The 14,137-nt window shown below is 49.1% G+C and overlaps 1 protein-coding gene across 5 annotated transcripts in view; it reads left to right on the top strand.

The window, feature by feature from the left end:
* ATP9B (ATPase phospholipid transporting 9B (putative)) overlaps positions 1–14,137 on the top strand; it is a 277,165-nt gene that overhangs the window by 226,498 nt on the left and 36,530 nt on the right. For all 5 annotated transcript variants that reach the window (XM_074383227.1, XM_074383229.1, XM_074383230.1 and 2 more), the window contains 4 exons: positions 7,600–7,761; positions 8,451–8,543; positions 11,802–11,885; positions 12,267–12,437. In XM_074383227.1, the coding sequence (XP_074239328.1) occupies positions 7,600–7,761; positions 8,451–8,543; positions 11,802–11,885; positions 12,267–12,437 (510 nt within the window). The remainder of the gene's footprint in view (positions 1–7,599; positions 7,762–8,450; positions 8,544–11,801; positions 11,886–12,266; positions 12,438–14,137) is intronic.

Genomic DNA, 14,137 nt, shown 5'->3' with positions numbered 1-14,137 from the left:
TATGCAAACACATGGTTGAGAGGCACACTGGTGACTTCAGGGAGAGACTGGCTCTTTAACTCAGAACACAGCTGGCTCTGCCGTAGCTGCGTGCCCGCCCTGCTGTCCAGGGCCTGTAGAGTCCCGACATGGAATGCTGAGGACATGCCCCATTGATGATCTCGCTCATGTCCTCACAATTGCACTTGACTTTCCACTTTAAATCATCTTCAACAGGTGTCTAGCTTTCATTTATTCAAGAAATAAGTTGCTGTGCTTGTTCCTGAATACACGTCAGTGGGCACAGGGCACCTGGTCCTGTGCGGGGTGCCGGGGTTCTGGGAGGGAAGTGGCCCGGACCTGGGAGTGTTGGTCCCTGGATCGCAGCGGAGTCACGGTGCCAGTGGTCCTCGGCCAGGGGAAGGGGAGGGGCACACAGTGCTCTGATCAGGTGGTCAGCGGGGCCTTCTGGAGACCTGGGTTGAGTCAAAGGGAAGACCACCTGGTGGAGAGTGATGGGGAGAGCCTGGGTGCAGGCGGCCAGCACGCCACACACCAGGGGCGTGAGAGCGCTGGCAGAGGCCTGGGGACCGTCAGAGAATGGGTCTCTAACAAAGGTATTTGACATTGAGCTAGCTGCCGTCTGTCTCTATAACTGTTTCTGTTGGTGGAGCGAAGTCCCCAGTCTTGCTTAGCTTGATTCTGAAGTCAGGAGTTGTACTGGCAGTTTGTCTGCACTGGGTCTGCACGTGGGGCACCTGGTTGGCTGGCTGTGCAGAACTCCCGCCCTCCCGCGCTCACTGCTGGAAGAACCCTGTCCCACTTCCTCGGGATGCTGTTGGTTTCACATTGGTAGGGAGCTTTCCTATTTGAGGAACGTGTGTGTTTCTTAATCTCTCAAACATCTTTAGGAAGAGGTAGACACAAACTATCAATCCTTGGCAATTTTCTTTAATTTCTACATATATATACCGTCCCTAGATGTAAGTTATTTCTAAGTCTTTCAGAAAGAACACCATGACTGTATTTCAGATAAACAAGATTCATGAGGCTGCCTTCACCTAGTCAGATCCCCACACTTACCTGCTGCAGACCATGAGATAAGCTATGAAGGCTCAAAACCAAGCCCAGAGAATCTGCTGTGTCCATGGGAACCAGCGTTGCTTTGGTGTGTGTAGATGTGTGTGACTGCAGTGAGGAGGACCAGGTCTGCATGGAGTACTGAGTACTTAGGTATGAATTCAGGTGCAAATGTTTAATTTTTTTTTTTTTTTTTTTGAGATGGAGTCGTGCTCTGTCGCCCAGGCTGGAATATAGTGGCACAGTCTCGGCTCACTGCGACCTCCACCTCCCGGGTTCAAGTGATTCTCCTGCCTTAGCCTCCCGAGTAGCTGGGATTACAGGCATGTGCTGCCACGCCTGGCTATGTTTAGTTTTATATTATCAAAATTCTGTCCAACAATAAGCAAGTTGCATTAGAACAGTAATTAAAGCATCTATCTCTTAGAAAAATTTGGGTATTCCTTTTTTCTGGTTGGCATTAATTAGAGTTAATCCTCAAGTTGATTACAAATTAAAAACAATTGGATGGAATGCTGGGCTTACATATAACTAGCTAAGCTGATTTTTGTTGTAAGCTGCTGTTTGCTCAAATGAATTGTGAAACCAAGCATAAACTAAATAATAAACAGATGTGAGTCACCAAATATAGAAAGCTCAGTCCTGACTGCAGTAGGGCAAAATGAGATGACGGGGTGTTCATGGAAAGATGCAATTTGCAGGTCAGAATATAATCGTAACCTTTCACTGCGTAAATTGCAAATTAGCCTTGGGAGCATTGCATCATTTGCAGCTTGCAGAGAAGTTTTACTGGAAGATGCGGTGGTGGGGTTTCACTCTCACTTCACACTGGAGTCGTCCCTGCCGACCCCGGCTGCCTTCTTTGGTACTGTAATGGGGAGCTTATCGCTGATGCTCTAAATTACAGTCCTCTATCGTCCGTAGCACGATTTTAGACTCAGTGTAACTACTGGCACGCAGGAAAGTCGGAGAGGGAGAGTTCTAATTCCAGCCCCATGGGTGACGTGCTGTCCGACATTTAACACAGGCATGGAGTTCCAGAGTTGTAGTGTCCTTAGAATGGCAGCGCCGCCCAGCCTCCAGCCCAGCGTCAGAATCCCCACAGTGAGTGTTGACATCTGCCACCATTGCCGCATGGCACAGCACCCCACATGTGGGGCACAGAACCATTCTGATGTTCTCCTGAGAGCATGCTCGTGGCACAGTCAGGCAGTTCGCATGTATCGGAGAGGGCTCCAACTCTGAATCCCACCCCAGGCGGGGGCCATGGGGCCAGCTGGTTCAGTCCGGGCCCCCAGTGCACCCTCAGTGAGTGCATCGTTTACTGTTTTCCAACAAAGCACAAAAACTGCAAGCAAAGAATTTCCAGACAGCAGTTTCTCAGTATTTGGCACACATTAAGTATCAAATTTCCTACTATTTGTGTAATTTATCTTCTTAATAAGATACTTAATCAAAACAGACCAAAGTCAAAACATGCTAATTTCATTTATTTTCAGTAAAAGGAAGAAACATCAATCATGTTTGGTAGTGGGAAGCTTCAAGTATATAAGGCAGAATTCTAGATGCCTCCCAGAGCAGAATGTTCTCAACATGCAGCAAAATTAAATACAGTACTTCAGATGGGGTCGGACCGGCCTGAAATACGCTAGAGACTCAGGGCCTTTGATTTAGTCTTGCTTTATGTTTTGTCTTTTTTAAGTTTTTAAACTTTATTATGGATACATAGTAGTACATACTAATGGGGTACAAATGATCAAATCATGGTAATTGAGATCACCTCAAGCATTAATCATTGCTTTGTGTTAGTAATATTGCATTTCCATTCTTATTTTAAAACATACAAGTTATTGTCAATTAAGGTCACCCTGTTGTGCTGCTGAACACTGGATCTTATTCCTTCTATCCGACTGTATCTTTGTACCCATTCACCAATGCCCTGTATTACCCCAAACACTGATAGCCTTCCCAGGCTCTGGTAACCATCATTATACTTCTATCTTTAGAAGTTCCACCTTTTTTTTCCACTCCCACTTAAGAGTCTGAAGACACAACGCCATATGTGAGTGAGAAGACACGACGTTTGTCTTTCTGTGCCCAGCTGATTTCACTTAGCTCAGGTGCTCCTGTCCATTCACATTGTTGTAGATGACAGGGTCTCATTCTTTTGTGATGGCTGAGTAATAGTCCGTTGTGTATACACCACATTTTCTTCGTCTGTGCTGATTCCAGAACTTGGTCACTGTGAACAGCTGCAGTCACCCTGAGGCTGCAGAGCAGGCGTCTCCAAACTACGGCCCGCGGGCCGCATGCGGCCCCCTGAGGCCATTTATCCGCCCCCCGCCGCACTTCAGGAAGGGGCACCTCTTTCATTGGTGGTCAGTGAGATGAGCACAGTATGTGGCGGCCCTCCAACGGTCTGAGGGACAGTGAACTGGCCCCCTGTATAAAAAGTTTGGGAACGCCTGCTGCAGAGATCTGAGTGCTGACTTCTTTTCTTGTGGGTATGTTCCCAGCAGTGGGACTGGATTACATGGTGGCCCTGTTTTTAGATTTGGGGGTGACCTCCATGCTGCTCCCCTGTGGCTGCACTAATTTACCTTCCCACCGCAGTGCTCCACCCCCCTCCTGGCCGGCGTTTGTGATTGCTGTCTTGGCTAGAAGCCGTTTTAACTGGGCTGAGGCGGTATCTCACTGTAGTTTTTATTTGCGTTTCTCTGATGTTTAAGGATGTTGTGCATGTTTTCAAATACCTGTTGGCCAATTTTGTGTCTTCTTTTGAGAAGTGTCTATTCAGATCTTTTGCCAATTTTTTAATCAAATTATTCAGCTTTTTCCTATTAAGTCGTTTGAGAATATGTAATAACCTTATAGATTCTGCTTATTAATCTCTTGCCAGAGGCGTAGTTTGCAAATATTTTCTGCCATTCCGTGGGTTGTCTCTTCGCTTTGTTGACTGTTTTCTTTGCTGTGTGGTAGCGTCTTAGCTCAATGTGATCTTGTTTGTCCATTTTTTCTTTGGTTACCTGTGGTTTTGAGGTCTTACTCAAGAAGTCTTTGCCCAGACCAAAATGTCCTGGAGTATTCTGGCCTATCAGACATATTTTCCCATTTGATTAGTGGTTTTAGATACCAGCAGGTGTTACCCGTATAAGGGTGTCTTAATTTATCAGTCCACCCAAAGATACAGATGTCAAGCAGAAAAGGGTTGAGGGCAGACTCGTTCTTGGGGTGTAATTCTTCAGCTAGCACTGCGGGCTGAGGCCAGACCCCGCCCCACATCCCACCTACCTGGAGGACCGGCAGGTCCTGGGGCTGAGACCGGACCCGCCCCACGTCCCACTACCTGGAGGGCCGGCAGGTCCTGGGCAGGCACCCAGCCAGCTGCTCAGGCCCTTACATGCAGGTGAATTAATAAAAGTAGATGCCATTTTTCTCTTAAATATGGAAATGAAGTGTCTTCCTTCATAGTGTTGCTTATAGAATAATTCTATACAATTACATCTTGTTAGTTGCTAATCTAATATGTAATATTCTGCTGTCCCTGAATTTATAAGTAGCTAACTGTATGGTCTTATGTGTTTAAGTGAAATTTGCATTTCTATGTGATGAACACTGTCCGTAGTCACCCCTCCTTCCGAAGGCAGGTGTGAAGCATGTCCAGCAACCGGGGCTGTGGCGTGAATCAGCGGGGCTGGAGAGCCGCTCAGGGAAAATGAAGGCCATGGTGTGGGCAGACCTGCTTCCTGCCCGAAAAGGGAGCCGCAGCCTCTGAGCCTCTCTCTGGTTCCAGGGAGGAGGGACCCCAGTTGCCTGAGGGCTCGGGTCGTTGGTGTGAGGTATTACCTCCTCTCCGTGTAGAGCAGGAAGAGTTGTGTGCCGTCCTTGGAAATAGAAAACGGCACTTCAGATCACGTCTGCTCTCTGGGATGCAGATGAAAAACTCCAGTTGAGAAGAGCTGTTTGACTCCTTTTCTGTAGAAGTGCATGTCGGGTTTAGTAACTGAAATGACCGCAAGTGTAGAATCGTAGTTACAATCTCCCTCTCAATCCTGCTTTTCCAGAATTGTTTTAGTCCACACATCATAAGCTCACTTAACTTTGTAAACTTTCTGAAGTCTCAGAAATGTATAAAAGGTAAACGCTGATACATTGTACACATCATTTAGAACTGTATAAATATGTGTGTGTCTTCATTACCCTAGACCAGTGGGCCTGTTTTTTGTTTAGTTCCTTAATTAGAACCTAAATATGTTTGTGGAAGTCACCTGAGGTCATTTCACGTGATAGGGAAGAAGCTGGGGCTTTTGCACTACGGGTCTCTCAAAAGCATGCCCAGGGGCGGGTCAGTGGCAGTGGCACCTGAGCAGCCTTGAAAAGGAAGGCCAGGTGCTACCACCTCCGCGCGGCACTGCTGACACCATCATGATCCTTGGCTTCACCGCGGCACTCCCCACCTGCCACGTGTACACAGCTTTTCCGAAGCCCGGAAGAGGCATGGTGGTGGGTCGTTTTCCGTTCTCTCTGCACAACCCGCCCCGGCGGTGCCCTGCTACGTCCAGTTTAAAGCATGAAAAGAAAGGAAGCAGTTTTCACCTTGAGACTCTGGAAAGTCACTCTGGAGGTATTCTGTGGTCGCACGTCTGGGGAATTGCTTAGAAAATCTGACTTTAAAAGTGGTTCCTGGTCTGCCCATGAGCACGTGTCTGGAGGGCTTCTGTGAGAAGGGATGAGGACGGAGCGCTGGCGTCCTCCTGGGGCCTTACTGTACTGACCGTCCACTGCATGCCCTCACACCCCATTTCCCGAATCCTCGCTGCAGCTCTGAGCGCGGCCTCGGGCACGGCTGTTCTGTAGATGACGACCCTGGGGTCGCAGGGCCGCGGCCATTTGCCCAGGGTCTGATCCCAACCTGAGCAGCTAGCCGCAGAGCCAGAGCTCGCCAAGCGTGGGAACCTATCCTCACAGGAATGTTCGGGGCCCACGATGGACTTAACCGTATCCTAAACACTAGGCAGTATTTAAAAGGTTCCTGAAGCGACTTCCATTCTCAGAACCCAAGAGTTTAAAATGGTTTGGCTGAGAGTGAGGTGGTGGCTAAAACTGAAGGTGAGGACCCGCTCTTCGGGAGAGGGGGCCGAGAAGGAGGTGGGACTTCAGAGGAGGCCTTGCCCAGGCCGTGAGGGACTTGAGCACTGTGGGTGGCGGCTGGCCTGCAGAGCAGACGGGGCCCCTGACTGAAGCGGCCATGTGACTGGGCCATCCTGCGGGTGAGGCGTCTCATCCCTGCAGCGCGGTAGGATGTTAGGAGAGCGTGTTCTCAGGGTTGGTGCACCTTTAGCTGCATAGTAGGATTGGTGTGTCATGTTTATCTAATTAATGTCTGATGGGAGGTTGCTTTTAAAGGCAGACTTTCATCAGAAAACACTTGCTGTCATAGTACTGTTTACAAATTATTAATGTTAAAAATTGCTCTTCTACTTGCGATTGTTTGCTTTTAATAAATCAATAAATAATTATCAATAAGAACACATTCTATTTTTGAATACCTGCCATATGCCAGGGAATCACTCATATTATTTTGGCCTCAAAACCATTTGGAAGTACTTTTTCCACTTGACAGGAGAGGAGCGTGCTCCAGCAGAAGGAAGACCTGGCCATAGCTTTCACGCTTGGACTTAGCCCAGGTCTGCTTTCCCTTGCCTATTTTGTCTCCTTTAAATTTGCAAATATTACACATAGGTACATTAATTAATTACCAGTTTATCTCTTATTTTAGAAAAAAAATAGTATAAACAAGAGATTCAGAAATCAAACACTGCATGTTCTCACTCGTAGGCAGGTGTTGAACAATGAGAACACATGGACACAGGGAGGGGAGCATCACACACTGGGGTCTGTCGGGGGGAAATACGGGAGGGACAGCGGGGGGTGGGGAGTTGGGGAGAGATAGCATGGGGAGAAATGCCAGATATAGGTGATGGGGAGGAAGGCAGCAAATCACACTGCCACGTGTGTACCTATGCAACAATCTTGCATGTTCTTCACCTGTACCCCAAAACCTAAAATGCAATAAAAAAATAAAATTAAAAATAATAAATAAATATATAAATAAATAAACAAGGGATTCAGACTGTTTGCCCTTTCATGGCGTCCATGGAACCAGGGAGGGAGGAACCTTGAAACGTCGTATAACTTGCTCCCCGACCCACTGGAGATGATGGGGCGAGCTGCATTCTCGATTTTAAAACCATCTGGCTCTAGGCAACAATTAACACAAATTGTAAAGAAAGTCTTTATGATCCATAATGGTCTTCATTTTAAAGAATAATAGCAAGGGATTTTTGTCGTATTGCTCAGTATTCCTCTAGAAAATGTCATTCAAAAGTGTATACTTAGCTGCAAAAACAAAAAGTTCTGAACAGCAAAGTATTTCCACAGTTCTCTCATGTTGGCCAGCTTTCTAACCACCCATGTGCCGTGGCCTCCATGCGGCTTTCCTGAGGCAGTGGGATGTCACGTGTTGCTGCTCTCTTGTAGGTCGCTCTGGTGCAGTGGACGGAGAGTGTGGGCCTCACACTGGTCAGCAGGGACCTCACCTCCATGCAGCTGAAGACCCCCGGCGGCCAGGTCCTCAGCTTCTGCATCCTGCAGCTGTTCCCCTTCACGTCCGAGAGCAAGCGGATGGGCATCATCGTCAGGGTGAGGCTGCAGCTTGCCTGCCCCCAGGCCTGTGACGAGGGTGCTACACCAGGGCTTCCACACCAGGGCTTCAGACATCTTGTTTTCAGGCCGTTTAGACACAGATTTTCCCGAAAGAAAGTTAAATATTTACTCAAGTGCTTTATGCTGTTACAGGTTTTTTTTAACGAAATGTAAGCTAACAAACTGTCTGCAAAGCTAGTGTGTCTCTAGTGTGAAAGTCACTCTCCTGAGACAACGAAGGCAGGATCAGTCATGTGGGTGGGCTTGGTTAATTTTTGAAATCAACTAAAGCTGTTTTGATTTCAACAAAAATAACATGCCAGAGAGTTTTACATTTAAACATTGATTTATGACCATAAAGTTGCTAAAATAGACTTTAATTTTTTTTAGCAAACACCAAAATCTTATCTTGAAAGTTGATTAAACAATGAAGCTTCCATCAAACTATAAAAGTTTAAGAGAACGCAACCCAAATCATATATTCGTTAACACATTCAAACACTTCAGCGTCTCAAGACACACGGTTGGTTCTCAGTCCTGGTCACACCAGCACCAGAGAGAGGGCCCAGTGCTCCGCGTGGAAGATGAGTGAGGAGCTCGCCACGCGGAGCACGCGCACTAGGAGCGGCTTTTCCCCGCGTGGCAGTTATCTCAGTGTGCCTGTGTTTATCTCTGTTCCGCGATAGGACGAAGCCACGGCAGAAATCACGTTTTACCTGAAGGGCGCTGATGTGGTCATGTCCGCTGTCGTGCAGTACAATGACTGGCTGGAAGAGGAGGTAAGGGAGTGATTCTCAGCGTCGCTCACGGCGCTTTTATGAAATTTACTGAACAGATGACAGAAAAATGATAGCCTTCCCCCAGCTGGTAGACACTGGTATCATTGAAATAAATTGAGCTGTCAAAACGTCAGACCAGACACTGATGGAAACCACGTAGGTTGTCAAACACAGTATCATTTTCTACTAAATTATTTTAAATGCTTACAGTTCTCAGTTTCATATAGCACAAAAAGTAGGAGTCCTATTTAATTGTAAGTAGTTTACTTTCTGTATAAATAATTATCATTTTTGTTTTGTGTGTGAGTGCATGTCACTTTATACAAGTAGGTCCTTACAGAGAATATTTTGTGTATAATAGAAATAGAAAGCATTATCAGTCATTCAGTATTCTGAAATAATACTTATGTGTAATCAAAGTTATATTTTAATGTATTTCTTTTGTAACATAAATATTTGCAAGGAGATTTTCGTTAGAATTTTAACCTAATGCTAATGTGTGCATAAGATTCACTTAAAAACAGAACCTCAGATGCAAATGTAAGCAATCCCATATTTCATTAAATTCTCCTTAAATAAACATTTGTAGCTAGCCTCATGAGATTAGTTTATCGCTGAGTTGATGTATTAATGAGTAGTTGGATTTCCAAGTACGTCAGAGACCTTTGTCACTGTGAACGTGGCCCTTTCTCCTGTGTGCATGTGGCTGTTGGAATCCAGTCTCTCCTCCTTCCCTGGACAGCAAGAATGGTCTGTCTGTGCCCCACGCCCTGGTGTTCGCAGCGGTATTGGCAATATGAATCAATATCTCCTTCAGGGCACTTTTATTTCATCAGGGACATGAATAAATTAAACTCCCTGAAGACCTAGTAAAATGCCATAAAAATTACTTTTGGTCATAATGACGTGCAATTAATTATAAAATACTTGTTTAATTTATTTAGCTTTATGAGGTCAGATCAATAAATGTCTTACAACAGACAGATAATATCAGAATGTTTTTCACAAAGATAACTTTATTAAAAATTCTTTGTACCTTTATTTTCTCACATTATATTTTCTTTTCTTGGTTAAATGCTTTGCCCCTTCACCAATGTCTTTGTTGTGATACTACTACAGTGTTGAAAGGCTTTCATTGTCTTTAAAAAGAAATGAAACAGCGGGTTCTTTGAGCCTGAGTTCAAAGTGTGTCATTCTGCTTCCATCAGGCTCCTCCAGAACTGAATTCTTGGCTGTCAACTTGTGTTCTCCAAGTGTTTAAAACAAAAACAAAAACAAAAACTTTTCAATGATCACATAACAGAAAGGACCAGTTTCTGAAAGCCTGAGATGTAAGACCATGTAAGTCTGTGAACAGACCTGAAATAGCAATGCTCTCGATGGCTGGAGGTGTGAGGTGATTGGCTTCCTTCCCTCTAAACACAAACTTGAGTTAGGCGCTGGACGTTGTATTGTAAAGGAAACAAGTACAGGTGAACCGTGAACAACTCGAGGGTCAGGGCTCAGGCCCCCAGCGCCGTTGAAAATCAGCCTGTCACTCTTGACTCCCCAGCACTTAACTACATAGCCTCCCGTTGACCGAAGCTGTACCAATAACATGGATAGGTGGATGAACGCATTATGTGTGTTATGTGGATTATATACTGCATCCTTACAATAAAGTAAGCTAGAGAAAAGACAGTGTTGTTAAGAAAATCATGAGGATGAGAAAATGTGTCTGCTCTTGAGTAAGTGGGAGTGGGTCATCGTGAAGACCTTCTTCACGTGGAGGAGGCTGAGGAGGAGGAGGGTGGGTCTGGCTCTCTCAGGAGGGCAGAGGCAGAGCAGGTGGAGGAGGTGGAAGGGGAGGCAGGAATGGCAGTTTCACTCTGCTTGAGCTTTCCTGAAAAACATCTGTGTAAAAGTGGACCCACGCAGCTCAAATCCATGTTGTTGAAGAGTCATCTGTAGCTAAAACTGGGAATGACAGGAGGTATAATGGGATGACAGCCTTGACTGTGTAATTCACAGTGACTGTCACCTCCTTTGTCTCCTGTAACACATGACCCTATAGAGGTCACTGTTCTGACTCCTAAACAGGAGAGGAAGAGACACAGCTGGTGGGTGCATGAAGAGGGGCGCCAGACCCATGGTCGCCTCTCCTGCCGTCCCTGCAGCTTCCAAATCTGTATCAAATCCAATAAACTGGAGGAATTAAAAGGAAATTGCAAAAAATATTCAAGAATTCAATCATGTTTATTCATCTCCAGATTGCCCTTGATGAGCAGATACAGTACCGTGGCTTCATTAGCATGGGGCCTCCTGTGTGGAGGGCTCCTGTTCCCCTGGAGAGATGATGGGCGGTGACAGGGTCTCTGCGTGTGACTGGGGGGCCATGACATGTATGTGTGCACACTTGACACGTTTCCGAGGGTGCAGATGTGCCTGGATCGTTTCTCAGCACTTTTCCTGGGCAGCACGAGGCACTCCCCTTGCCCCGTCACCAGCACCACCGCTATACCCCCCATGCCCTCCCTGGCACCAGACACTCCCCATACCCCATCCCCAGCACTGCTGTGTCAACCCCCTCCATGCCCTCCCTGGCACCAGAGCCTCCCCTCGCCCCGTCCTAGCACTGCCTCGTGCATTCCTGTGCCCTCCCTGGCACCAGGTGTTCCCTTACCCCATCTCCAGCACCGTGGCATACACCCCCCATGCCCTTCTTGGCACCAGGCGCTCCCCTCCCCCCATCCCCAGCACTGCTACATGCAACCCCAGTGCCCTCCCTGGCACCAGGAACTCCCCACACCCCATCCCCAGCACTGCCACATGCACCCCCTATGTGTGCTTGCTACATGCAGTCTGGTGTCCACACTCTGGAGTGGTGGTGTTCTAAGGATTCAGGATATGTTTTTTTGAAAAGCCTGTGTTGTGGTAGAAAGAAGCTCTGCTGGGCACCAGGAGAGCACCCCAGCAGGGTGTGCCCCACCTCCATCCAGCATCTTCACCTCTCCAGTGAAGGGGTGGGTGGGATTAGAGATAACAGACAGGTGGTAAGGTTAAAAGGATACATTGTCTGTAAAGGCGGTTCTCTGAGATTAAAAGGATATGTTGTAAAGGCGTCCCTCTGCTGAGTCATCATCTCTGGCCTTGGTGATGAAGGTAGGGTGCAGGGCATGAAAGCAGGTCACCAGCAGTCAGAGTGGTGCTGCCCCGGCCCCACACATGGCTGCAGAGACTCTGTGGGACCCGCCCGTGACTCGGCCTCTCCTTCTCCAGTGCGGAAACATGGCACGCGAAGGACTGCGGACCCTCGTGGTTGCAAAGAAGTCGCTGACGGAAGAGCAGTACCAGGACTTTGAGGTGAGCTGACCCCCAGCCAGCCGCTCCATCCTCCCACTGAAATTAGTTCTTCCTGTCTTTGTATGAAATTCGAGCTGGAATTGCTGTAGTCTAGGAGTGAAGGCAGCTTCGCTCAGCAGGAGCACGGGGTGGCCCTGTGCATCTCTGCTTCCACCGCTTCAGTCTGCTGGGCAAGGAGGGTCCCAGAAGCAAACAAGCCCCAGTTTCCTTGGAATTGGGCTTGATAACTCCTAAATATCAACAGTGCAGCCGAGCTGAGTACACACACAGCATGTGCACACAAGTGTCTCCGCCTCTGTCCCCAGAGCCCATGCAGCTGTGTGTACCCCCATGGAGCGTGTACACACGTGTGCACACAGGCGTCTCTCCCTCTGTTCCCAGAGCCGATACACTCAAGCCAAGCTGAGCATGCACGACAGAACCCTCAAGGTGGCCGCGGTCATCGAGAGCCTGGAGAGGGAGATGGAGCTGCTGTGCCTCACGGGCGTGGAGGACCAGCTGCAGGCGGACGTGCGGCCCACGCTGGAGATGCTGCGCAATGCCGGGATCAAGGTACCGTGGGCTCACCTCTGGCGGTCCGCGCTGCTTTTGCTGAAGCAAATGGTGCTTTTCCTTGGGCACGCTGATCTGTGAAACTCTGAGCTGTGTAAGTAAAGCTGTCCACGCGTTCCCCTCCCTCCTCAGGGACATCTGCAGCTGGAGCAAACGCAAATCCCCAGGCCGCCCCACTTCAGACCTTCCTCTCTACACCTCTTTCCTCTCCAGACACCCCAGCCTTTCTAAAGAGGAGCCTTGGCCCTGGCCCTCACAATGTCAAAGCTGCCACATGCCATTTCCCAGGGACAGTTACGTACCCCTCACAGGATGCATGGGGCCAGTGCCCGTAGCACCTGGCAGAACCCTGCATCTGGCAAGCCTGGGCCTCTGCGTTCCCTGTGGAGCCTGGCCCCCTCCTGCCAGAGCCTGTGTGCCTCCCCTGTGAGCTCTTCCTGCTCTGGTACGTCCAGTGTGGCAGCACATGTTCCATGAGGTGAGACTGTGTGAGAATTCAGGCCTCATGTGGGCTTTGCCTTCATTCTCAGATAAATTGTGCCACATTTGGAATCAACTCTTGCTTCAGGGCATATTAGAGTTGAGAATACAGAATATTCAGACATGCACTACATCCATTCATTTTCTTGATGCTTTTGAAGGAGTAATGCATCCACATTGACACAAACTCAGCACAAAGGGACGAAGGGACGCCCAGTGGAAGCTGCTTCTTACTGCTGCTCAGCCTGTGGGCTCAGCAGCAAGAGCCCGTCCCAGAGACTCCTGGATGTGCAGGGCAGGTGTGAAGCTGCTTGTCCTCCCTCTGGCTCTGTGTTCTCAGCACCTTCTCTGTAGCTGGAGGGTGCCCTCTCCACCTCGGCTGTGTGGCTCATGCCTCCACCCCCACCATGCTCCCAGCAGGCAGTGCCCGCCTTCCCCGTGCTCCCAGAAGGCAGTGCCCGCCTTCCCCGTGCTCCCAGCAGGCAGTGCCCGCCTTGCCCGTGCTCCCAGCAGGCAGTGCCCACCTTCCCCGTGCTCCCAGAAGGCAGTGCCCCCCTTCCCCGTGCTCCCAGCAGGCAGTGCCCGCCCTCCCCGTGCTCCCAGCAGGCAGTGCCCGCCCTCCCCGTGCTCCCAGCAGGCAGTGCCCGCCCTCCCCGTGCTCCCAGAAGGCAGTGCCCGCCTTCCCCGTGCTCCCAGCAGGCAGTGCCCGCCCTCCCCGTGCTCCCAGCAGGCAGTGCCCGCCCTCCCCGTGCTCGCAGCAGGCAGTGCCCGCCCTCCCCGTGCTCCCAGCAGGCAGTGCCCGCCTTCCCCGTGCTCCCAGCAGGCAGTGCCCGCCCTCCCCGTGCTCCCAGCAGGCAGTGCCCGCCTTCCCCGTGCTCCCAGAAGGCAGTGCCCCCCTTCCCCGTGCTCCCAGCAGGCAGTGCCCCATCTCATCCAGCTGTGTGGTCCTTGGCAGTTTAAATATGGTGTCTGCGAAATGTGAGTGGTTTTCTTGGATGGGAGAGGTGAGGCTTCCTGACCTTGCTTCTTGGTGGTTCCCCCGGGCGCTGTGTGGCGAGGCGTACACTCCCTGCCCACTGACCCACTCTCTGGTTCTTTCATTTACTGATGTGTCCTTTTCCTGTATAGGGGAAATTAGCACTTGTGGTGTAAGTTTCATTTTTCAGGAGCTTTTCTCACATGTTCTCACTGAAGCTATCCAGTCAATTGCGGATTGGTTA

Source organism: Saimiri boliviensis, chromosome 13 (genome assembly GCF_048565385.1).
Source record: "Saimiri boliviensis isolate mSaiBol1 chromosome 13, mSaiBol1.pri, whole genome shotgun sequence".
Taxonomy (NCBI): Eukaryota; Metazoa; Chordata; class Mammalia; order Primates; family Cebidae; genus Saimiri; species Saimiri boliviensis.
This window is presented reverse-complemented; position numbering and strand designations above follow the sequence as displayed.